The 26,389-nt window shown below is 44.1% G+C and overlaps 2 protein-coding genes across 3 annotated transcripts in view; one reads left to right on the top strand and one right to left on the bottom strand.

Annotated features, from left to right (window-relative positions):
- Nucleotides 1–5,749, bottom strand: part of Arl8b (ADP ribosylation factor like GTPase 8B) — a 38,665-nt gene extending 32,916 nt beyond the window's left edge. Inside the window, exon 1 of the mRNA XM_052174474.1 lies at nt 5,472–5,749. Coding sequence (XP_052030434.1) covers nt 5,472–5,594 — 123 coding nt within the window. The 5' untranslated portion in view covers nt 5,595–5,749. The remainder of the gene's footprint in view (nt 1–5,471) is intronic.
- Nucleotides 5,750–17,448: 11,699 nt separating this feature from the next.
- On the top strand, nt 17,449–17,885 carry LOC127679016 (ubiquitin-conjugating enzyme E2 variant 2-like). 2 transcript variants are annotated; one of them, XM_052174476.1, is made up of 2 exons: nt 17,449–17,612; nt 17,741–17,885. In XM_052174476.1, exons 1-2 carry the CDS (start codon nt 17,449–17,451, stop codon nt 17,883–17,885), a joined length of 309 nt encoding a protein of 102 aa, XP_052030436.1. The 2 variants fall into 2 exon arrangements, with proteins under 2 accessions (XP_052030436.1, XP_052030435.1); XM_052174475.1 differs by having other exon boundaries at nt 17,449–17,641; nt 17,764–17,885.
- Nucleotides 17,886–26,389: the final 8,504 nt, after the last annotated feature.

The raw sequence follows: 26,389 nt of genomic DNA, 5'->3' as shown, positions 1-26,389 counted from the left end.
TGCATGCATCTGCATGTGTCAGGGTATGTTCGCATGAGCATGCACGTGCCCCAGGCGGCAAGAGGGATCAGATCCCCTGAAATCAGAGTTACAAGCAGTAGTGAACTGTCTGATGTGGGGGCTGAGAACTGAACCCATGTCTTCTGCAAGAGCAATACTCTCCAGCCTTTGAGCCATCTCTCCATTCCCTACATCCTGATTTTTACATATATTTGCAACTGAAAATTTGAGAGGGGGGGGGGATGTACTTATACAGTCTGCCTGTAAGACTAGGGAACTTTTTTATAACACATTCTGCTATATTCTGACCCTGACCCTGGATTGCGCCTGGATTGCTCCAGGGTGAGGGAGCATGAGGCATTCCTGTGGAAATCAAAGGGCAACTTGTAGGACTGGGTCTCTTCTTTCACTCTGTGGGTCTCAGGGATGGAGCCATGCTTAGTGGCAAGTGCTATCTGCTGGGCACTCTCGCCTGCCTAAACCTTTTTTTTTAAAAAATTGGATACACACTTGAAAATGATAAAACAAAAATGCTTTGAAACACTGACCTGAGTTCACCTAGATGACGGAAATACAAGTGATTTCTTCCATATCTCTTCTACACTGCCCTTCAAATTCCAAGCAGCCTATATCAACTTCAAAATATAGGGCTGCAGCGGTAGATAGATGGCCTTATGGCTGAGAATACATGATAAGCAATCAAGACCAGGGTTCAGACCCTTGGAACAAGCCTGGGGCTCACGCACTGGCAAACATCTGTGCATATAACCAAACACTGATACTCACATGAATAAATAAATTTTCTTTAAAAAAGAAATCAGGGAAGCTCTCTAGGGCTTCCAAAACTAAATTTTATATAATATATAGGCACAGTCCTCTCTGCCTCCAAATTCAGTGATAATCTGGGAGAAACTGGGAAGTTCACTAAATTGTCAATAGTCTTTAAACACCATCATCTAAAATGGATTTTAATGAAAACATCAGGTTTTCATGATTCTTAGATTACACAGAACAACACTGAAAGAACTGGCTGAAGCAAAGAACACAGACAAGCTGTTCCACAGCAGAAGGCACCAGGCACCTTACCTACATACAGAAGGCTAGCCTCTAGGAAGTTTTGGATTTGTTTAACATCTAAACTGAACAAAGTACAATACAAAACAAAACCAGTTTTGCCATTATTACCCTGTTAAAATGAGCCATTTTACAAAATGCAAATTAAAACCAAGTATGATTCTATATATCTGTACCTCAAAACTCAGGAAGCAGAAGGGTTATTACAAGTTTTAGGCCAACCTAGGCTTTGAGGGAGTCAAGATTAGCCTGGGATGCAGTGCCACCTTGGCTATAAAAAATAGCTTAAAATGAGTCTACTTTGGAATGTTAAAGAGAACTCAATAACAATGTGTATTATTAGCTAGCTATGTAAATGTCCATGATTGTCCACTGCTCCCACCTTTCCTGAATAATCACTTTCTCCTAATTTATGTCACTATATGTGCCTTGATTAGGGATTGGGGGTGTGGTCAATTGATAGCTACCATCCTGCACTGCACAAACCCCTGGGTTCAGCCCAGAACATCACCATATAAACAAAATCAGCACATAAAATCAACATTTCCCTGTACTTTATAGAGAGAGATACTTTTTAATTATCTAGGTATGTGTCTGTGTAGCAATGTAACACAATCACACATAACTCTTTCAGTTAACCACAATTAGCAGAACTATACACAACTTTTATGACATCCACTTTTAAGCCACATAATGTGTTCCTGTGAGTCACAGGGTTCTCAGAAGCCAGAAGAGGGTACTGGATCCTCTGGAGCTGGAGTTGTAAGCAATTGTGAGGTCCCTGGCATGGGTGCTGCTGGGACTGTACAAGTCCTCTGGAAGAGCAGCAACGGCTGAGCCATCCTTCCAGTCCCAGAAGAGGATCTGTAAAGGATCTAGCTATCCCAGGTCTCCACTCTACAGCTCTACGATAGACTTAAGGAGGCAGCTGAGAACAGTAAAAAATACACTGGCCTGAGCCCTAATTCTGTTCTGCTACCTGTCAGCTTTGTAGCTTGAACCCTTGGCCTATGTGGCTTGCCTAGCCACATCGCTAATGAAGGTAAAATCAGATGATTTAAAGTATCTACAAGCTCATAAACATCTAAGGCGGCTGTGGTGCTACAGGCCTGTAGTACTAGCAGGCCAGTGGCTAAGAAAGAAGAACCCCCAGTTTGAGGCCAGCCTGAACTATATAACCAGACCTTATCTCAAAACAAAACACACTAGATTTAGGCTTCTTTTATCTTGCTAAATAGCTTTTCTTAATTTTTGGCAGTAATAAACTTATCCAGGGATTAACTTTTTCAATTAATCACAATCTGAAGAATTACACACAATTTTATAATATTATCATATATTATAAAATATTATATTTTATATTATAATATTATCTATTTTAAAGATACATAATAATGCTTACAAGAGTTTACCCTATAGTAATTTGCCAAGCTCAATTACATATTTCTTAGTAACTATGCTATGACCCATCTAAGTGTCCCAGTAAATAATTACTCAACAAAACATTACATTACACATATAGGACACATGACTGATTACACAAATGCACTAACATTAACACAGTAACTGGATATTATTTCTTTTCTATCACATATCAGAAAATTAAAGTCTAGAGGTGTTTCTTTCAATAGCATTCAGAACAAATGACAATACTCTGCACCTCATGTCTCTTAATAAACTAGGTGCCATTTCAGATTTAAAAGCATACAAGAAATATATCTTTGTTCTTTTTTTTTCTCTGTATTCTTTGTTTACATTCCAAATGCTTTCCCCTTTCCTGGTTCCCCCCTCCCCAAATGTCCCATAAGCCCTCTTCTCTCCATCCATTCCCCAATCACCCCCCTCCCATTTTTCTCTGTTCTTGACCAGCTCATCCTTTTAGGATTGGACCAAGCAGCACAAGAAACAAATTAAGCTTCTCAATCTTTGTAAACTAGGCGACATTAATTCATTAAATCGTCTTCCAATATTTAGATAGATGCAGGGACATTAATACCTTCAATTCTCCCCTCCTCCCCCCAAAGTTGAGCCAAGGATCTCCATGTGTTTGCCAACAGCAGACTACCTAGTGAGTTCAAGGACATATGGCCACAGAGAGAAAACTCTGTCTCAGAAGAACAAAGACTAGACGAAAGAGAGAAGCAAGTTAGTAGTATCTAAGGTGTCAGCCTCTTAGCTTTTTAACCCCCACTACCAAGTATAGCCTTTTTTCTTCTTTCCCTAAATTATTTTTGCTCCGTGTGTATATTGGGGCTGGGTTCCTTACTGTGTAGCCCTGCCTGGTCTGGTACTTGTTCTGTAGATGCAGATCAAGCTGACCCTCAAACTTGCAACTACCATTCTGCTTCAGCTTCTTAAATGCTGGAATTACAGGTAAGCATCACCACGTCTTGGATGTTAACATTTTTTAACTGACAGACCATAATTAAGTATGTGTGTTCGGCAGGGGGGGGGGAGGAGGATAGTGTAATGTTTTATGATATATAGAATCTAGAATGATTAAATTAAGTTAAACACACCCTCTCTTTTTCGTAGGATATTCTTTTTTAACATACTTTCTACACCATCATAATTCAAAAAGAATAGTCTAATATTGATAACAGAAGGTTGGTTACAAACTTCAACAGCACTGCTGATAGTTGATAGTTATTAAAAAAAGAATCTAATTCAAAGGGAAGAGATGCTTAAGGTGCTTCCTTCCCACAAGTCATAAATCTGCAACTGAAGGTCACACAGGCCAGAGAGTCAAAGGAAATGAAAGCGGCTCAGTCCTTTCCTTGGGCCTGCTTTGGGAAGTAGAGCCACTATAGATATCTCCAAGTTAACATTTCCCTACTCCTCCCCGTTAGACCTCAGAGCAACTCCCTTAAGGAATCTATTGTTATCTGCATTTGATAGATAAGAAAACCTCAATCGACCCTACCCAAGGCAGATAAGAGGCAGATCCAGACTGCAAATCGACAGCAAGGCTTGAAAGTCCAGGCTTGTTGAATCAAGCTACACAGTCTAATGATAATACAGGCATGAAAATAAGCAGCACATCTCTTGAATTCTACTCTCTGAAGCAGGTTCTTGCATTTACTCCTCCTCCACAGCAAATACAACTGACCATACCAACACACCCACGAGTACCACTCCCATCTTGTCCAAAGGACAGGATCCCTAAGGAAACTCCAATTCGTATCTAGGGTAACAAAATGAACAGCTTAAAGGCTATAGAAAAGTTCTAGTATGAAAGAAAGCCTACAGTCTATTCTGTCTTATTCTCTTGGGGTGGGGGTGGGAGCAATATAGAAAGAGCCCAACATGAAGCACAGGAATTTTCCTTACACGTATATTCAGCCATCTTCAAAAGAAATTTGAGTCTCTGCTCCTCTTTCACGCCTGTTGCTCTATTACTACAGGGACTGAGTCACAAGTTACCTAGTTTCTCCCAGGGCAGTGTGTAGCCAAACCAGTCGGACAGCTCAGTTGTCTCCTGTGTGAGGATTGCAACAATTCTCTTGAAGGTCTGAGAGCTGCCGCCACGTCTCATCAGAACAATTGCAAAGCTCAACCTTCTAAGTGCAGCCCTAAGACTGTGCAGTGACTCCTTGGCTCCAAAGACTGACTGACGTTCACTCCCATTCCTTTCCCAACCAATCAAAAACCCAAAAACTCAACAACCACTCTCCCACTGAATTAACCACCACATCATATTTACCAGGCAATTTCCCTGAGCCTGCATAAGCTACGTCCCAATCCAAACAAATTCCTTCCCTAAGAGGAAAAAAAAAAAATCTCTCTGAAGACCAAACCCTGAAGATCCAGCTATCTAGTCGTTTAATACAATCAGCTCTGGAGAAACAGAGACTCGCCTCCTTGCCTTAATAAATACTGGGTTCTGAATGGTCTCGCCAACAGCTTCCACCAGTAAGCTAGGTCATCAGTTTGGTCTCCGACGCTCCAGGGACAAGTGACAAAGACCAAGCGAACTGGAGGTGCCAACCCCCCCCCCCCCACCGCCGCGCCGCGCATTCACAGAAGCGCCCACACGGGTTGCCTGCTTTCACAACGCGGCTCCATCGTCCCAAGTGGAGATTTAGGAGAGGCTTCCCTGTCGCAGGCGTTCCGGAAAAAGCCAGGCTCACCGGTCCGGGTGAGCAAGTGACAGGTTGGAATTAACCCTTCAGCCTCTACAGCCCGAAAGGCGGCAACTGTGGCAGGCTCGGATTAACCCTTTCCAGGCCGCGTTAAAGGCACAGCCCCCACCAAAACGCAACGTGGAATTGACCCTCCGGCTGCCGACCCTTCGGCTACAACCTCCGAGGCCCACACACGCAGGATCGCCCGGCCCGGCCCTCGGGGAGGTGACAGGCGCGGGACGCCGGCCAGGCCGCACGCAGAGGGCTGCTCACCGCGATGACATTGACGAAGGTGGTCTTTCCGGAGTACTGCAGCCCCACGAGCGTCAGTTCCATCTCCTCCTTCCAGAAGAGCGAGCGGAACCAGTCCAGCAGGCGGGAGATGAGCGCCAGCATGGCGGCGGCCGGCAGCGAGCGTGAACGAGCGCGGACGACGGCGGACACTGCCTCCCACGAGCGGGTATCGGCCCCGCACCCGCCAACGGCTCTTCGGCGGGCCCCGGGCGCGACTCGGACAGACACAGGCAGGCGGCTGCGACGGCCGGAGCCAGGAAGCCCAGCGGGTCATATGACTCGCCCTACCCACCCCCCACGCCTGGCCCCGCGCAGGCGCGGAAGCGCACGGCAAGAGCGGCCGGGTCCCGTAGACTCCGAGCGCCCGCCGGTGACATCGCCACCTCGTGGTGAATCAAAAGGCACAGTCTTCTATCGCCTTGGTGCCAATTCACTTTGATACATGCCTTTCCTCTTTCATTTTTTTTTTCTCCAAATTATTGGTCTCCCAGCCAGAAGCACGCTAACAATTTCAGTACTTGAGAGGTAGAGACAGGAGGATCAGGAGTTCAATAAATAGAAAAGGTGGGGTTACACGAATGACTCGGTGGTTAAAAGTGCTTGCCGCTCTTTCAGAAGACCCAAGTTCAGGACCCAGCACCCACATCTGGCAGCCCTCAACAGCCTGTAACGTCGACTCTGGGGGATCCAGATCCAGGCCTGTCTGACATCGTACACTCTGCAAGCATATGCACATACTCCCACAACGAAACACATAAATAATAATAATCTTTAAAAAAAAAAAGTTGGTCCTCGTTCACTTATTGATTGAATTTTTCTATAATTGTTCATTGACAATGTACCCTGAAGGAAAATGTTAATACTCTGAGGGATTGAACATGGAACTTAAAAAAAAAAATCAGGATCTGGGTTGGGGATGTAATCGAGTGGTAGAAAGCTTGCCTGGCATGTATGAAGCCCTGGGTTCCAGGGAGAACGAGGGCAGAGCCGGTGATGGGGATATAAAGTGAATAAATAAATCAATGGGAAAAATTCCTTCCCCAGCATGTGAAAGACTAGGGTTTGTGTCTAGCACAGCAAAACAATAGTAACAGCAAAATTCCTGCTCTCCTGCGGGTGACAGTCCAGTGTGGAGAACGGAACAGACGAGAAAATACCACGTGATGCTCAACATTGTAAAGAAAACTGAAGCGGAACAGAGAAGAAGCTGGAGAAGACTCGCTTATCTTTAAGTCAGGTGGTCCTGAGTGGAAAGGCTTGGGGGAAGTGAGAAAGAGAAGCAGGCTGACCTTTGGTAGAAGCACATTCCAAGAAAAGACCCTGAATGGGGAAGGACAGTAAAGTGGTTTGGGCTTTGAAGGGAGGTGTTTCAAATTTTAATTGAAAATATATATTTTAAAAAGAAACTCCAGCTGACAGCCCCCACTTCCCCAGTTGATTTCTGCTTCATATTTGTAAACCTCTAACTTGATGTTTTCTTTGCTAACTCTCACAATCAACTACCCTAGTCGTCTCTGCTGGAGGTTGAGCTTGCAATTTGATGGACTTTGGCTACCTATCTGCTACTCGCTATTTATTCTTTTACTTTTACTTGCTATAAACTTAACGGGTTCATTCATTTAAAACCAAAAGTGCAACTATTGTAGGTTATTCTCTGGACAAATACAGAAAACTGGCATAGATCGGTGGAGGCCTGGAGTAGGGAGAGGTGGCAAGACAATTCAGGGACCAGAGGGAGCAGAATATGGTGGCCCTAGTTTGGATTTGGTTATACAAGATGGGAAGCCAGGAGGTAACCTGAAGACTTAATTGTTTTTTATTGTATGTGTGATTTACCTGCACATGACTCTTTGCACCACATGCATGTGGTACCTGAGAAAACCAGAAGAGGATTTTGGATCCCCTGGAACTGGAGTTACAGACAGTTGTTGACCTCCATTACAGACAGACAGTTGTGGTCCTCTGCAAGAGCAACAAGCCCTCAACTGCTGAAGTACCTCTGTAGCCCCTATGGAGAGACTGACGAGAGAGTGTGTGTGTGTGTGTGTGTGTGTGTGTGTGTGTGTGTGTGGTGTGTGTGTGGTGTGTGTGTGTGTGTGTGTGTGTGTGTGTGTATGAGTGAATGAGAGACACAGAGAGACAGAGAGTATTTAATGGATAAGGAGTGTATTCATGCCATGCATAGCACACATGTAGAAGCCTGAGGAGAGTTTGTAAAAGTTGGCTCTCTTCTTCTACCATGTGGGTTTCAGGCTTTACAGCAAGTGCCCTTACACGTTGAGCCATCTTGCCAGACCTCAGTTTAGATTTTTCAACGTTTCCTGGGAGTGGATAAGGAATATATTGCTGCCAAACCTTGACAACCTGACTTCCATCCCCGGGCCTCTCACAGCAGAAAGAAAAGCAATGACTATAGCAAGTTGCTCTCTGATCTCCACATGCCTGGCATGCTTATGACTCTTGTGTATGAATCAATACATAAATGTTAAAAGAATTTGTTTGTGCTAAGGTGCAGTGAAGCAGACCTGTGGAAAACTGTCTCTAGCAAGACAGTGTGGGTGATTCTTCCTCTGTCCCCTAAAGGATGGGACACTTTGGTTTGAGGTTTCTCATCTCCGGAACTGTTAGAAGAAAATGTTCTGTGATTTTAAGCTACTTAGTTACTGGAGCTTCAGCTCTAAAACCTACAGGAGGAGGTGAATGGAGGCTGTGTTGGAGGCTCGTGAGGAGGCTGTGTGGGAGGCTAGCTCAGAACCCTGTTTCTCTGGCTTATGGAGTCAAAAATGGTAGCTTGGCCTCTAGCTTTGTAAGCACTGTGTGCTGGCTTTCACAGACCTGCCCTGTGCCACCACTGCCCAGTGCCCAGTCTTATTTGTTGATACTGAAGTGCTGAGATCAAACCCAAGGCCTCGTGCTTATTAACACGGGCTCTACCTCTTATCTACATCCCTAGCTTACACTAAAGCTCACTGTTGTTGCTGCTGCTGCTGCTGCAGTTTGAGACAGTGTCTAATCTAGCTTGAAAACTTCCTGGGTATCCCAGGAGCAGCCTTGAACTTCTGGCCGTCATTTCCTGAAGCTTGGCCTAAAGGCATGGTCCACTCTGGGCTCCGAGCAGACTTTAAAATGAGAAATGTCTTTCATCTACATTTACTCTAATTCTTTCCACTTCTATCATTTTTAGTTCAAAAGAAAAAAATACTCCTCAACAGGAGAAGCTAGCATCCTATTTAAAAACAAAAAACAAAAACAAGGGGCTGGTAAGATGGCTCAGCAGTTAAGAGCACTGACTGCTTTCCCAAAGGTCCTGAGTTCAAATCCCAGCAACCACATGGTGGCTCACAACCATCTGTAATGAGATTAGATACCCTCTACTGGTGTGTCTGAAGATAGCTATAGTGCACTTACATATAATAATAAATAAATCTTTAAAAAAAAAAAAAACCTTCTCTCTGGGGAGATCTCTTGATAAAGTATTAACTGTGCAAGCCTGGGGGTCTGAGTTCAGATTCCCAGGATCTGCATTAAAAACAAACAAAAACAGGTGTGACAGCACGTGTCTCTAAACACACACCCCCCATGTGGGAGATGGAGAACAGGGGTCCCTGGGCAGCTAATCCAGTCATTAAGTGACTGACAGGTTGAGTGGCAGCCCTCATCTCAAAAAAAGAGGCAGAGAGTAACCAAGGAAGTCATCCCACCATCTCCTCCAGACTCTGCACACAAGTGCACATGAGTATGTAGCCACACATACACCACTGGACATACACATACCTACACACAGAGAATAAGTTGAGCTGCGGCGTAGCTCCTTTGACCAGCCTTCACAAAGCTCTGAGTCTGAGGCCAACCACTGCATTAACTTGGCACAGGGGCAAAAGCCTGCCGTCTCAGCACTTTTTGAGGTGGGGACAGAAAGATCAGAAATTCAAGGTCATCCTATGGCTACATATTGAACTGTGACATCAACTTAGGCCATATGAAATAGAACTATCAATTTGTTTTTTATCTTCATGATAAAACATGTTGACTACAAAGCCGGAGAGATGGCTCAGCGGTTAAGAGCCCTGACTGCTCTTCTAGAGGTCCTGAGTTCAATTCCCAGCACCCACATGGTGGCTCACAACCATCTGTAATGGGTTCTGATGCCCTCTTCTGGTATGTCTAAAGACAACTACAGTGTACCTACATATATAAAATAAATAAATAAATCTTTTAAATAAAAAAAAAAAAAGCCGGGCAGTGGTGGACATGCCTTTAATCCCAGCACTTGGGAGGCAGAGACAGGCAGATTTCTGAGTTTGAGCACAGCTTGGTCTTCAGAGTGAGTTCTAGGACATCCAGGGCTACACAGAGAAACCCTGTCTGGAATTAATTAATTAATTAACTAATTAAAATGGTGACTGTGAAATATCTTAATGAGATGAGTGTAATGGTATATCCCTGCTCTTTCTACACTCAGGAGACAGAGACAGAGGGATTAAAGCAAGTTCAAAGCCATTTCATTTGCATAATGAGTTCCAGGAACCAGCCATGGCTGCATAAAAATAAATGAATAAGTAATTTAAATTTTTCTGCAGTGATCAACATTATTATTTTTAGGGCTTTTTTTGAGATCGTATCTTATGTAGCTCAGGATGATGTCAAATTATAAGTGGGCAAAGATTATTCAAGTACTAAGATTATAGACATGGGCCACTAAATCTAGCTTCACCTTGATGTGGGGTAAGCCCAGCAGAGACCACCACAGAGGCACTCTTAAAGTCAAAAAGAAAGTCTTTATTTCGTCTGGCAGCTGCACAAGAAACCTGCCCAGATCATGCAGCACCGAGCCTTACAGCCCTTTGTCTCATCCGAAACCCCACATCCTGGTTATCACACTTCATGCAGCAAGAAGAGGAACTACAGAAGTCAAAAATGCAAGGTTAGTGCAGTCAGGGACTTTCCTGGAACTATGGACTAGGTCTTTGATGGATTAGGTCTTTATTCCCGTTTTGGCAGGTGTCGGAGCATATCTTCTGGGTTTTAAAGTCAGAATGGTGCGTCTAACATGGTGTCAGTTGTGCTAAAGACTGGTGGCCTGTTACATTCTCACATTTAAGTGTGCCTTACAGATTTTTTTTTTTTATGTACTGCCTTTCTTTTACCTCACGTGCTTAATTTTATGATAAATATCTCCTCAGTTCTGTCCCAGGCTGAAGTTTCTGTAACAAACAATTCTGGCTTCACCTGAGTGGAAGCCTCAGAAATTAATTGCTTGGGCTGCTGCAGAGAGCAGGCATGAACTTTAGCCACATCCCCACTACTGATAACTGAAAGGGAATTCGGTGTCATGTGCTCACCTATTAACAAATTAGAGATAAAGATTAGAATTCACAGGGTGATAGAATTGAAACTGGCAGAGGACAGAACAAGAGATAGACTGTCCCTTATGTTTGCTATATGGCCATTGCATAAGAATAGTAAGGTTCTATGACATTGAGTCCAGACAAATTTCTGAAGACCATGCCAACATTCCTAAGAGAAAGAGGAGGCTTGGTGTATGGCTTAGTGATAGAGTATTTGTTTGTGCTAGTTTGTTTTCTGTTGCTTCAAAAAAAAAAAAAAACTGGGGGGGCGGGGGGGGGGGCGGGGGCTAGAGAGATGGCTCAGTGGTTAAGAGCAATGTCTGCTCTTCCAAAGGTCCTGAGTTCAAATCCCAGCACCCACATGATGGCTCACAACCATCCGTAACGAGCTCTGACGCTCTCTTCTGAAGTGTTTGAAGACAGCTACAGTGTTCTTCCTGGAGGCAGGAGGTTAGGGAACAAACTTATTGGCTTGCATCTATACTGGCTTGCTTGACTAACTGTCTCAAGTGGCCCAGAAGCACCTGTCCAAGATAGCGCACCACCCACAGCAAGAGAGTAGGACAGCCTGGTATAATGAGTTCTGAGGCAGCCAGGGCTGCATAGACAGGCTCTGTCACAACAACAACAACAACAACAACAAACCAACACACTCGTGTGCACACACACAGAGCAAAAAGTAGTTAAGAAAGATACTCAGTGTCAACCTCTACTCTCCTCCATACATATGCACTCATACCCATATGTACACACGAGCATGCACAAAGCCCTGCTACACACACACACACATTTAAAACAAACAAATAAGAAGAAACCATTTTGAATGATTAAGTCAGTCAGGTGGAGGTCTCAAAAATTCTACTTCTCAGACCTGTGTTTTAATCATTTTGCATTTATCTAAGGAATTACAGTCTCAGCTAGATGTTACAATGGGTAAGATAGTACACTGTACCGGGTCTGGTTGGTGTAATATCAATCAGCCTAGTGACCTCTAGATTGACACCGAGTGAACTCAGGGCACTTCTGCCTTGGACCAAGCCAGCACTCAGTCTCAGACTGACTCGGACTGCAGAGCTGGACTGATTCACTCACTGAGTCTGTTAGGGAGATCATCAGAAAAAGGGGAAGATTGAGGGAGGGCACTGTTCCTCGCCATTCTGAAACATGGGTGAGTCAACCTGTCTGTAACAAAAAAGAACATCCATCCCAGGACTAGGGAGGATGAAGGAGGAGGCACTCCACAGCTCAACACTGCCCTGGGCCATGAAGAGATTCTCTGTCTCAAGAAGGAGACTGAGGCAGAGAAGGAGAGAAAGGGGTGGGGTAGGAGTCAGATGAGACTTGCAAAGGTAGAAACCAGCCCCTCGGAGTAGCGTGAGGTGTGGGAAGAGGACACTGCTGGTATGAAGGGGGTTGCTGCTCAGAATGAAATAGTCTTGAGTTTAAAAGTTATTATTTGGGTCAATGAGATGGCTCTGCAGTAAAAGTACTTGTATCCAGTAAGGCAAGCCTGGGTCCATGTTGTAGAAGGAGAGAATCAACTCCCCAGAGGGTTGTCCCTGACCAACTCTCTCTCTCACACACACACACACACACACACACACAAACACACACACGCTATGGCAACATTCCTTGCCCACACACAAATACATCAATAAACATAATTTTTAAATGTTTACATTTATGTCCTGGGCTAAACATGTTAGCACACACCTTAGAGTAACCTTAGAGGCAGAAGATTTCCCCAATGGTAGGGTCTACATAATGAGTTCCAAGCCGGCCAGACTAAAGGGAGACTCTCTCTCCAAACAGTAAGACAAAAGACCAAAGTTCTTAGCTTGCCTTTGAAAACTAGGTGGAGCTGGGCGGTGGTGGCTCGCACCTTTAATCCCAGCACTTACAAGGCAGAGGCAGGCAGATTTCTGAGTTCGAGGCCAGCCTGGTCTACAAAGTGAGTTCCAGGACAGCCAGGACTACACAGAGAAACCCTGTCTTGGGAGAGAGAGAGAGAGAGAGAGAGAGAGAGAGAGAGAGAGAGAGAGAGAGAGAGAGAGAGAGAGAGAGAACTAGGTGGTTATGTGACCTTAGGTAAATTATTGTCCCTAGACTTTACTTATCCAGGAAACAGATGATTGAGTAGGATCGTTTGTTTCTAAAAATCTACGCTTTCAGTGCTAGAGAAATGGTTTAGGGCCAAGTCCTTGCTTCACAAGCATAAGGACCTGAGCTCAGATCCCCCGCACCAGCATGAAAGCAGGCACAGTAGGGCTCACTTACCATCTGAAGGCTGGCAGGGGCAAAGACAGTCAGACTCCCTGAGGCTGCAAGCCAGCCAGCCAGCCAGGTCAAGCTGCTAGCTCACGGTTTAGTTAGACACTTGGGGGCAGGTTAATTCCTAAGATTACACTTTAGATATTGATAGTATATATGATAGTCTTTATGGAGATAAACCTCTAATGGCACAAAATACTGGGATTAAGTCATGGACATGAACCCCCATGGGATCACTGTGTAGACAATAAGAGGGTTCGAGGCCTCAGGCTTCTCTTTCGTAGCTCTTGTCTTTGCAGCACCTTGATAAAAGTGGACCTGAAGTTAGTTGTTCTGAATGAATCTCTTCTCTTCTCTTCTCTTCTCTTCTCTTCTCTTCTCTTCTCTTCTCTTCTCTTCTCTTCTCTTCTCTTCTCTTCTCTTCTCTTCTCCTCTCCTCTCCTCTCCTCTCCTCTCCTCTCCTCTCCTCTCCTCTCCTCTCCCTCCTCTCCTCTCCTCTCCTCTCTCCTCGCCTCTCCTCTCCTGACCTCTCCTCTCCTCTCCTCTCCTCTCCTCTCCTCTCTCTCTCTCTCTCTCTCTCTCTCTCTCTCTCTCTCTCTCTCTCTCTCTCTCTGTACTGGCTGGTTTTGAGGTTTTGTGTGTCAACTTGACACAAGCTGGAGTCATTACAGAGAAAGGAGCTTCCATTGGGGAAGTGCCTCCACAAGATCCAGCTGTAAGGCATTTTGTCAATTAGTGATCAAGGGGGTGAGAACCCCTTGTGGGTGGTGCCATCCCTGGGCTTGGTAGTCTTGGGTTCTATAAGAGAGCAAGCTGAGCAAGCCAGGGGAAGTAAGCCAGTAAGTAACATCCCTCCATGGCCCTCTGCATCAGCTCCTGTTTCCTGACCTGCCTGAGTTCCAGTTCTGACTTCCTTTAGTGATGAACAGCAGTGTGAAAGTGTACACTGAATAAACCCTTTCCTCCCAATCGTGCTTCTTGGTTGTGATGTTTTGTGCAGGAATAGAAACCCCTAAGACACTCTCCCTCTCTTTCTATCCTTCCCTTCCCTTCCTCCCTCTGCTGTCTTCCCTCCCTGTTGAATCTGAATCTCTATCAGCTGCTTTCATAAGGAAGCTATTAAAAATATATTTGACTGAGGCAGGAAGATGCATTCCAACAACAACAAAAATACATTTTAAAAGATCAAAACAGAGCTAAGAGTACAGTTCAGAGTTAAAATGATTGTCTACGTCTGTGAGGTACAGTTCAGAGTTAAAATGATTGTCTACGTCTGTGAGGTCCTGGATTCAGTCATCACCAGAAAAAAAGAGACTAGCATAACACACACACACACACACACACACACACACACACACACACACACACGCACGCACGCACGCGCACGCACACGCACACGTACACGCGTGCGCGCACACACACACATGCACACGCACACGCACACGCACACCATGTCCTCTGTATACAGTTTCTGCCTCTAGGGTCCAGTCTTGAATCCCTGCCTGGACTTTCCTGGATGGTAGACTACAATGCTGTAAGATTAAATAAACCCTTTTCTGTCCAAATTGTTTTTGTTTCATTATAGCAATAAAGACCCGAGTTCTTTCAGCCTCCCCACTAAGGGTCTTTTGAAGCCAAAAGACCTCTGTTGGGGGCACTGCCCTGTGCAATGTGGGGTGCAGAACAGCACACAGTTCAACTCCCTGGCTTTTATATTGCTTTGTTCTTTTATTGTGTCTGGATCATAATGTGCAAGCCTGGCTGGTCTGAAACTGATCGTTTAGGCTAGGCTAGCCTGGAACTTAGATCATCCTTCTTCACTTTCTCCAGTGACTGGACAAAAGGAATGCTCCCGGGTCAGTTTGATTTGCTGTATTTTGCTTTTCGTTTGTTTTAGTGTATGGGGCGGGATCTCATGTAGCCCAGGCTGGTCTCAAACTCACCCAATGCGAATAATCTGGTCCTTCTGCCTCTACTTCCCTAATGTTTCAGTTACAAAAGTTCACTACCACACCCGGGTCAGTTTGATTTTATTCAACACAAAGCAACCTATGAAGAGTGAGAAGACGGGCCAAGAAGACATAGTGAACTGTGTGTGTACTTAGACCCAGATCTTGAAGCGATGTTTCCAGTCGTACAAAGATTGTCCAGTCAAAGTACCGAATGTGGCTTTCTTTTTTTTTTTAATTTATTGATATATTTATTTACATTTCAAATGATTTCCCCTTTTCTGGACCCCCACTCCCCGAAAGTCCCATCAGTCCCCTTCCCTCCCCCTGTTTTCCCACCCAACCCTTCCCACTTCCCTGTTCTGATTTTGCTCTATACTGCTTCACTGAGTCTTTTCAGAACAAGGGGCCACTCCTCCGTTCTTCTTGTACCTCATTTGATGTGTGGATTATGTTTTGGGTATTCCAGTTTTCTAGGTTAATATCCACTTATTAGTGAGTGCATACCATGATTCACCTTTTGAGTCTGGGTTTCAAAGGATGCTGGTAGCCCAGGGCCGGCTTCCGGGTCTCCAGCCTGCACCGCGGCACTTAACTCCTCCTTGTGGCATAGTGGCGCACTGCAGCAGTGTCTGCCAGCGGCAAGGGACAGGAAGGACTGCGTCCAAGTACTGCAGGACCAGAATCTGCTCAGCGAGATTCTAATACGCTGCCACCTGAAGTTCAAAGTCTGACTAGAAGCTTTCATCACAGGCAAACCCACCCAAAATACCTGGTGACAAGGCATCGGCAGGTGGTCTGTTCCTCCAGTGTGCCAGTGACAGACAGTCAATAAGGCCAAAGAAGGGATTATTCATTTTTTAAAAAGGATTTATTTATTTTATGTATATGAGTATACTGTAGCTGTCTTCAGACACACCAGAAGAGGGCATCAGATCCCATTACAGATGGTTATGAGCCACCATGTGGTTGCTGGGAATTGAACTCAGGACCTATAGTCAGTGCTCTTAACCGCTGAGCCATCTCTCCGCCCTAGAAGGGATTATTCATAACATCGTGTCTTCAAGTTGTTCTGGGGAATATGTATAATATAATATAATATAATATAATATAATATGCATATGCATAGAGTGTGCTATGGAACATAAGCCTGGGGATAGACCTTTCAGGTTTTAGAAAAAGAATTCATTGTTGTTTTAATGGTTGCTTGTAAAAGTTACAGTTTGTGGAAAATACTTCAGTGAGAGGGCTTTTGGGGTAAGTTGTTTTTTTTGTTTTTTTGTTTGTTTGTTTTTTAGATTTATTTCTTTTGTATATGTAAGTACACTGTAGCTGTCTTCAGACACACCAGAAGATGGCATCAGATCTTATTACAGATAGTTGTGAGCCACCATGTGGTTGCTGGGATTTAAACTCAGAACCTCCAGAAGAACAATCTGTGAGTACTCTCAACCACTGAGCCATCTCTCCAGCTCCCATGGGTGAATTTTATTGAGACAGGATCTTAGTAGCCCAGGCTGGCCCCATACTGATAATCAACTGCATCAGCCTTCCAAGCGCTAAGATTGCGGGTATGGTGATGCATCAGCACATTCACTGTTGTTCTGACAACTGTTGCTTCCTTCTTCTTTTTTTTTTTTTTTCTTTTTGATGCTGTAGACCGGATCCAGGGCCTCGTGCATGCTAAGTCAATGCCCTGGCGCATTTCCCATCTCATTCATATGCTTCACAGCTGTAATATAAGCCCTTCAGAAGGCAGATAACACCCCCAGGGTTCCACAGCTTTCTGGATAGGTTTCTTATACGTTTGAACATGCACTGTGGCTCAAACACCAGAACAGTGTAGGCCAAGATGCAGGAGCCTACTCATGTTCCAGGCTTTCCAATACGAAATACTTCCCCCAACAATTCTACCTACACACTGGATCTCTAGACCTCCATTGTCCTCAGATCTCCAAATGCCTCCAGCCCAGCTCCTGCCTCATTGTCACCAAATGTCCCAAAGCCCTCTATTACCTGAAAGTCTCCAAATGCCTCCAGGTCCCCTAATGCCTCATTATCTCCAAAGACCACAAACCCTCCCATTACTTGAAGGTCTACAAATGTCTCCAGGATCCCTGGTGAACCCAGACTTGAAGGTTTGCCCCTGACCTTTAGCTCCACTTGTGGCTCCTCAGGTCCTTCCATGGCCACATGTCCCCCGCAAGGCTCCTGTCAGGCAGTACAGAGGGCGCACCAGGAATAGCCTGGAACAAAAGAGTAAGCTGGAAAAATTATTCTTCAAAAAGTCCAAGGAGCTGGCAGGAAGCATTTGTGTGATGGAATACCAGATCCGGATATGGTTTAAGAGCCAGAGGTTGGTGCAGCGGTGTCTGGTAGCAGGAGAGAATGGCGGTCTCCTCAGGAGTTAAAGTTCCTCATAATTTTCACTTGTTGGAAGAACTTGAAGAAGGACAGAAAGGAGTAGGTGATGGTACAGTTAGCTGGGGCCTTGAAGATGATGAAGACGTGACACTTACAAGGTGGACAGGCATGATTATTGGGCCATCAAGGACAAACTCTGAAAACAGAATATATAGTAGCAGAAAAGTAGAATGTGGAGCTAAATACCCAGAAGCTCCTCCATCAGTTAGATTGTAACAAAAATTAATATGAATGGAATCAATAGTTCCAGTGGAATGGTAGATGCATGGAACATACCAGTATTAGCAAAATGGCAAAATTCCTATCACATTAAAGTTGTGCTTCAAGAGCTAAGATGTCTTATGATGTCCAAAGAAAATATGAAGCTTCCACAGCCATCAGAAGGACAGACGTACAACTAATTTTAGTGGATCTCAAATGTGTCTTAAATCAACAACCTTCTGCCCATTTTAATGTCTTGATTAAATATCACCATGCAACATATCCACACATTAAGTAAAGGAATTGCAGCTGATAAACTTGACCTGGGCAGTTGTAAGGATATATGTAGTATGAGTACACCTATTATGTTTTCAAGTAACAAGAGAAGTGCAGCACAATTTCTCTTTCTCTTCTTAAAGCACTGTCATTTAAACATGAACTTGGAGTACTTGAAATGGAATTCGGGTTTTCAAGACAGAAGCATGGCAAAAAACGTGTCGGGTGGCCATGGAAACCTTTGTTTTTCTGAAAAGTAAAGTCTCAAGAAAGAAGAACAGAAATGGCCTGCTTTATCCATCATATTTAAAGCTGCAGTTGGAACTATTTAAAGTAGCAGATATAATGAATGGTCACCAATTGTGTTAATTCTTGAAGCGGTGTGGGTACTCACTACTATTCATATCAAAAAATAGGTTCAGGATTGTTTGGATACCTGTATTTATAATAAAAAGATGTTTGGGATTTTGAATTTCTGTTAAAAGCTGTTCCTGTTTGTTACATGTAACAGACATGATAATTTGTTTACAGTCTTTGTTTAATAAAACATGCTTAGAAGTTTTAAGTGAAGTCAACAAAAGAAATAGGTGTAGGGATATGTGATTTTGAGATGAAAGTTAGTCTTAAAATGTAAATAAAGTATGGAATGTGTCTTCAAAAACAAACAAACAAACAAAAAAAAACCCAGAGGTCTAGATACTTTGTGGACATTTCAAGAATGTCTAAAAGCACCTGGGAATCGAGGTGGGAGGGCCCATGCTCACGGCACCAGGACAGGAGATCATGCCCTCATTAATGCTGGGGCCACTGGTGATCCCGTGTCCCCAACCCCAGCAGACGTTGGCCACATTCTTCAACCCAGCTCCTCTGGTATCTTTCCATCCCTTCTCTCTCTCTCTCTCTCTCTCTCTCTCTCTCTCTCTCTCTCTCTCTCTCTCTCTCTCTCTCTCTGTTTTTGGATTTGGTTTTTTCGAGACAGGGTTTCTCTGTATAGCCCTGGGTGTCCTGAAGCTCACTCTGTAGACCAGGCTGACCACCTCGAACTCAGAAATCTGCCTGCTTCTGCCTCCCAGAGTACTGGGATTACAGGCATGCACCACCACCACCCAGCCCCTTCTCCAGTCTTGATCTGACCTGGGGAACATTCTGGGTGTGGTGCTGAGTGCAGCAACCACTGGCCCATTTCCATCAACAAAGGCATGGACCCGATTCAATCTGTAGTAGTTGAAGACACATCAGACTCTGCTCCAGAGATAAGACTCAACCCAATCATACTCTGTCACCTTCATAGAGCCAGCAGCAGTGCAAGCTCCCTCAAAAGCTGCAGCTTTGAAGATCCATGTAGATTAAAATACTTGCATCCCAAGACTGGGTTCAAGGCCTCTACAGATTTGACCTTCCCCTAGATACTGTGTTGTTTACCAAATCTTCTCCCTGACTTTGCCCAACCCTACTTACCATGAGGCTATTCTGGGAACCCTTTGGTTCCTCTTGTTTATTGTAGATTTTGCTCTGGTAAATTTTATTAATTAAAGACAAGTGCAGTTAAGGGAAAAAAAAAAAAAAAGAACTGCAGAGATGGCTCAGCAGTTAAGAGCACTGGCTCCTCTTCCGAAGGTTCTGAGTTCAAATCCCAGGAACAACAAGATGGTTCACAACCATCTGTAACGAGATCTGATGCCCTCTTCTGGGGTGTCTGAACACTGCTACACTGTACTTACATATAATAAATAAATCTTTAAAAAAAAAAACATGCATTCTTGGTATACACTTTTATGTAGGTGTATGTGCATGCATTTGTATCTATTTTATTCTTTCTAGTTAACTAATTTGTTTGGAACAGAGTTGCAAGAAGCCTAGATTTGCCTCAAACTTACCATGTAGGAGAGGATAACTTTGAACTCCTGACCTCCTCAGTGCTAAAATTAAATGGTTGCGCCACCATTTACCATTTACGCATTTTACTCTTGATGTTGTGTTTAAGAGGAAGGTCTTGCTGCATAACCCAGATTGGCCTGGAACTCACTATGTAGACCAGGCTGGCCTCAACATGTGGCAGTCCTCCTGCCTCTGCTTCCCAAGGGCTGGGATTACAGGTGTGTAGTACTATATTGGCCTTAATTTGTTTTTTTTTTTCCTTTTTTGAGACAGGGTTTTACTACATAGCCATCCCAGGCTGACCTCAAACACACAATCCTCCTGCCTCAGCCTCCTGAATGCTATATTTTTCCCAAATGAGATAAAAATTCTGCCACCAAACTCCTGCTTCAGTCTCCTGAATGCTGAATTTTCCTCAAATGAGATAAAATTCTCCCATTGAATTTGGTCAGGTGAGGACAGGTGGTGGTGGCGCACGCCTATAATCCCAGCACTCTGGGAGGCAGAGGTAGGCGGATTTCTGAGTTTGAGGCCAGCCTGGTCTACAGAGTGAGTTCCAGGACAGCCAGGACTATACAAAGAAACCCTGTCTCAAAAACAAAACAAAACAAAACAAAAACAAAAAAACAAAAAATAACAAAAGAAAAAACAAAAAGCAAAAACAAAAATAAAAAAAAAGAATTTGGTCAGGTGACTTTGTGTCAGGACTTCTGATTTCTGCCTCACCCCACTAAGCAAGACCTTCTAGGCCTCAGCTGATTCAAGTGTTCCATTGTAACTCAACGATAGTTCTGTGGTAGAACTCGTGCCTCGAATATACAAGTCCTGAATTTAAATCCTAGCAAAATAACCCATCAAACAATAAATAATGAATATCCAGGTATTGTTGCAGATATTTTTAAACCCAGAACCTGCTAGGCAGAGGCAGGTAAATCTCTATGCATTGAGGCCAGCCTGGTCTACACAGTGAGGTCCAGGCCAGCCAGGGCTACATAATGAGACCTTGTCTCAGAAAAACATAAAACCAGCACCATTTATTGAAAAGGCTATCTTTTTTCCACTGGATGGTTTTAGCTCCTTTGTTGAAAATTAAGTGACTATAGGTGTGTGGGTTCATTTCTGGGTCTTCAATTCTATTCCATTGATCTACCTACCTGTCACTGTACCAATACCATGCAGTTTTAACACTATTGCTCTGTAGTACTGCTTGAGGTCGAGGATACTGATTCCCCCAGAAGTTCTTTTACTGTTGAGAATAGTTTTAGCTATCCTGAGATATTTGTTATCCCAGATGAATTTGAGAATTGCTCTTTCTAACTCTATGAAGAACTGACTTGGGATTTTGATGGGGATTGCATTGACTCTGTAGATTGCTTTTGGCAAGATGGCCATTTTAACTATATTAATCCTGCCAATCCATGAGCATGGAAGATTTTTCCATTTTCTGAGGTCTTCTTCAGTTTCCTTCTTCAGAGACCTGAAGTTCTTGTTATACAGATCTTTCACTTGTTTGGTTAGAGTCACACCAAGATACTTTATATTGTTTGTGGCTATTGTGAAAGATGTCATTTCCCTAATTTCTTTCTCAGCCTGCTTATCTCCCTGTACTAAGCTCAACTCCAAATGGATCAAGGACCTCCACATAAAACCTGACACACTGAAACTAATAGAAAAGAAACTGGGGAAAACCCTTGAGGACATGGGCACAGAGGAAAATTTCCTGAACAGAACACCAATAGCTTATGCTCTAAGATCAAGAATTGACAAATGGGACCTCATAAAATTACAAAGTTTCTGTAAGGCAAAGGACACTATCAGTCAGACAAAACGGCAACCAACAAATTGGGAAAAGATCTCCACCAACCCTACATCCGACAGAGGGCTAATATCCAATATATACAAAGAACTCAAGAAGTTAGACCCCAGAGAACCAAATAACCTTATTAAAAATGGAGTACAGAGCTAAACAAAGAATTTTCACCTGAAGAACTTGGGATGGCTGAGAAGCACCTTAAGAAATGATCAACATCATTAGTCATTAGGGAAATGCAAATCAAAACAACCCTGAGATTTCACTTCACACCAGTCAGAATGGCTAAGATTAAAAACTCAGGAGACAGCAGGTGTTGGCGAGGATGTGGAGAAAGAGGAACACTCCTCCACTGCTGGTGGGATTGCAAGCTGGTACAACTACTCTGGAAATCAGTCTGGTGGTTCCTCAGAAAACTGGGCATGACACTTCCAGAGGACCCTGCTATACCACTCCTGGGCACATACCCAGAGGATTCCCCGGCATGCAATAAGGACACATGCTCCATTATGTTCATAGCAGTCTTATTTATAATAGCCAGAAGCTGGAAAGAACTCAGATGTCCCTCAATGGAGGAATGGATACAGAAAATGTGGTATATTTACACAATGGAATACTACTCAGCAATTAAAAACAAGAATTCATGAAATTCTTAGGCAAATGGTTGGAACTGGAAAATATCATCCTAAGTGAGGTAACTCATTCACAAAAGAAGACACATGAATGCAGTCACTGATAAGTGGATATTAGCCTAGAGGCTCTGAATACCCAAGACACAACTCACATATCAAATCATTCCCAAGAAGATGGAAGGAGAGGGCCTTGGTCCTGGAAAGGCTTGATGCAGCAGTGTAGGGGAATACCAGGACAGAGAAGTGGGAGGGGGTTGATTGGGGAACAGAAGGAGGGAAGAGGGCTTATGGGACTTATGGGGAGAGGGGAACCAGGAAAGGGGAAATCATTTGAAGTGTAAACAAAGAATATAGAAAATTTAAAAAAATGAAATGTAAATAAATAAAATAACCAATAAAAATGAAAAAAAGAAAAACATAAAACAGTGCTCACTAGTGAATGTACAGGTGACTCACTGAGAGAGATGTGTTTTAGTCGGAATGTCTGGTACAAGGCCACGGACCTATCTGCTGGTGAGTGTGGGGCTGAAGACAAGGTCTAGGCTGTGGAGACTACGGAACGCATTTAAGGAACGTGTAGGCAGTTCATCAGGACCTTGTCTAGAAGGAACATTTAAAGGGGCACGGATGTAACTCAGTGGTAAAGCGAGTCTTGCCTAGCACATGTGAGGTCTTAGTCCAGTCCCCAGTACTATGTGGATGAGCAGGGATGATTGAATTTAGTTTGAGTATCTAATACAACTAGACACTTGCACTGGGCTCTCCCAGTTCTCCCCCTAAGTTCTGCTCTGAGAGTTTGGCTGTTATAGTGTCAAAGTGAAAAAGAAAAAGAAAAAGAAAAAAAAAACCAAGCAGCTGGAAATGAATGTTTAAGGAAATCCCTGCAGGTCTCAGGAAAGTCACTAGAAAATGGAAGCCAAGCAAAACACCAAATCTAAATCTGACTCTGGGAAGCCAAGGCTGAAGGCCTTGCCTGGTCCACAGATCCCCTGTCATCCGGCATTGTATCAGAGGTGAGCTCAGAGCTCCCCATCTGCTGGGCAGACAGAAGGTCGCAGCAGTGCTCACTTACCAACCTGATTTAGGTTTCAGGTACTGCTGCTTTGCACATTGGTGAATTGTATTTCGTTCTAAAGGCAAATGTTGCAACTTGAAGCCATTATTACTTTTTCTTTGTGCTACAGAGGATTGACCTTAGGGCCCCACGTATGGCTGGGCAGGGGCTCCACCCCTTAGACAAGGTCCCAGGCCTCTTCTTACCTTTTATTTTCATTCTCTTCACTGTTTATTTCTATTGTGTGTATGTGGGCATGGATGTCCCAGCCTGCAGGAGTCTGTTCTTGCTTTCCACTCTTGGGTCCTGGGTTTGAGCACTGGTTGTCAGGTTTGGTGGTGAATGTCTTTACCTGCTCAGCCCTCTCACCAGGTACGGCCCTGAGCTCATTCTGAAGCTCTTAAGGACCCTGACGCCCAAATCCTATTGATTCAGCCGGCTAAGTAGCTGGAAATACAGGCCTGCACTACCAGACCTGGCTGAAAACATTGTTTTCATGCTCTCACTGAAGTCCCCAGTGTTGCCAAGGGCATGGATACTGTATTTTACACACACACACACACACACACACACACACACACAGTTTTGTTATCATCTACTGATTTCTTGGCTATGCTGAAACAACAAACTTAGATTCCTTCGAGGTTATGATCTCACTCAAGAAACATTGATTGACCACCTAATATGCGCCAGAGACTGTCTCTAGGCAATTTGGCACTATTTTTGACTTTAGAATGGTCCGGGAAAATGACAGATCCTGATGACACATTTTTAGTAACAAACCCACTTTCCTGTGGCATACTTAGTAATGTAATAAAAGTACTCATTCCTTGTGCCTTTTTAACTTGTATGAATTGCCTCAGGATCCTGGAGTCATTAGCAGGCTGGTGGTTTATCTTCATAAATTGAATTAGAACTGACTCACAGCCCTATATATCATGATTAGCAAGACGTCTAGTATCCATCTCTGGCCCCCCCCCCCTCTCTGCCAAGATGTCGCCTGATCCCTAGGGAGAACATATGATCCAGGAAGGTCTGTGAACAGAAAAGTTCACCGTTCCAGACCCAGCAAGTCAGAGTTCCAAACCGCGTGATAAAACTACCAGAAACAAGCGACTCCTTACAGCTGTGCTCCACAACGTTTAAACATGAGCTTAGCAGGGACACGGGGCAGACTGCTCTGACTCAGTGGTTAAGAGCTTGTACGGTTTGAGGATCAGAACTTGGTTCTCAGCGCCCACTTCAGGCAGCTCCAGCTTCGGGGAATCTGACACACTCTTCTGGCCTCCATAGACACCAGAGCCTGTGCACATATACATAAGTAAATGATAAAGAGAATATTTGATTGTTTTCAAAAGGAAAAAACCAACTGGGAGTTTGTGAGATGGCCGGGTGGGTAAGAACACTTGCTGGAGAAGCTTAAGGACCCGAGTTTGAATCCCCAGCACGCACAAAAAGGCTGAGCATGACCAAGCTCTCCAATAACCATGGGGAGGGAGATGGTCCCGGACAAAGGGTTGTTGTGGTAAATATTATCTGGGGGGTTTCTAACCCATCTTAGATCATTTACTTGCCAAATAAAAGACCAAAACCTGTTAGATTTGTAATAAGCCTTAAAGCATTAGAGCTGGCCAGATATCACCCCTCTATGACAGTTTGTCTACTTCCCTGTCAATAGCCCTGAGATATCACTTACCCTCCTGAGAGGCTCCTACTCCACCAGGCCGGCCCTCATGGGCATGAGCTCACAATTCTCCTACTTCCTTCTTCCTCCTCTCTCTCCTCGTTGAGGTCCTTGCCTGAGACCCCAAGCCTGGGAACCTTTGCTCTGCCCCCTCTTTGCTGCCCAGCCCAGGATGTAGGCATCTTTATTAGCCAATCAGGTATAACTTGGGGGACACAGTTTATACAACAAAAGCTGGTATCCATGAGGATTACATACATGTATACCATATAAGCAGCACCAGACCTACCCTGTACAGAAGGTAGAGACGGGTTGATATATGGGGTTGGTATATGGGCCAGCCAGTCTAGGTTCGGTAATAGTCCATGTTTCAAAGGAATAAGGCAGGACCCCCTGTGTTGCCCTCTAACATCTGTATTGTCAACGTGTGTGTGTGTGTGTGTGTGTGTGTGTGTGCTTGCATGCATAAAACACATGGGGGTTGCATAAAGACAGGAAGCAATGTCTGGAGAGATGGCTCAGAAGTTAAGACCTCTTGCTATTCCTCTTTTTTTTGGTTTTTTGGATTTGGTTTTTCGAGACAGGGTTTCTCTGTGTAGCCCTGGCTGTCCTGGAACTCACTCTGTAGACCAGGCTGGCCTCGAACTCAGAAATCGGCCTGCCTCTGCCTCCCAGAGTGCTGGGAGTGCAGGCGTGTGCCACCACCGCCTGGCTTCTTGCTACTCTTACAGAGGAACCATGCACAGTTCCCAGCACCCAAATGGTGGCTCACAACAGCATGTAAGTCCTGTCCTCTTCTGACTTCTTCAGGCATTATATACACTTGGTGCAAGACACATACACAGGTAAAACATCCACAATGTAAATAAATAAATGAAATAAATAAATCTATAAAAATTTAAAAGATAAAACAAGAAGGAACATAAACATTTGCTACCGATAGAAGTGTCAACATTACTTTGCAGGAAGAGCCTGTGGAATGGGGTCTAGTCTCATGGCTATCTTTAGAAGACACAAACTGCTACAGATTGAATTTAGACTTGGCAAATCAGATAATGAAGGAAACATGAAAACATTAGAGAGGGCAACAAGGTAAGAGCAGACTCAAGAGAAAAGAAAAATCTGAGTTAAATTTAGTTAAATTTAAATCAGAGTTAAAAATTAAAGCACTTGGGAGGCAGAGGCAGGCAGATCTCTCTGAGTGGAAGGTCAGCCTAAACAGGGCTTTTAGTTGCAGAACTTGAATACTTTGATAGCTAGACCTTGGAAGTCAGCCTCAGGAGGAGGAAGTGGCCAAATAAGGGAATAGCTTTCAGAAAGTAGTCTAACAGCTTTTAGCAAGGTCAAGGGAATAGGGGAAGGGAAGGGCC

The sequence above is a fragment of the Apodemus sylvaticus genome, chromosome 2 (genome assembly GCF_947179515.1).
Source record: "Apodemus sylvaticus chromosome 2, mApoSyl1.1, whole genome shotgun sequence".
Classification (NCBI taxonomy): domain Eukaryota; kingdom Metazoa; phylum Chordata; class Mammalia; order Rodentia; family Muridae; genus Apodemus; species Apodemus sylvaticus.
The sequence above is the reverse complement of the archived record's forward strand: the minus strand, read 5'-3'. Positions and strand labels throughout refer to the sequence as shown.

Bases quoted from the DNA above. Each gene is read 5' to 3' on its own strand.
- LOC127679016 (XM_052174475.1), top strand. From the start codon at position 17,449: ATGGCGGTCTCCTCAGGAGTTAAAGTTCCTCATAATTTTCACTTGTTG. The intron at 17,642-17,763 runs GCAGAAAAGTAG...GGAACATACCAG, and splicing joins TGAAAACAGAATATATAGTA to TATTAGCAAAATGGCAAAAT.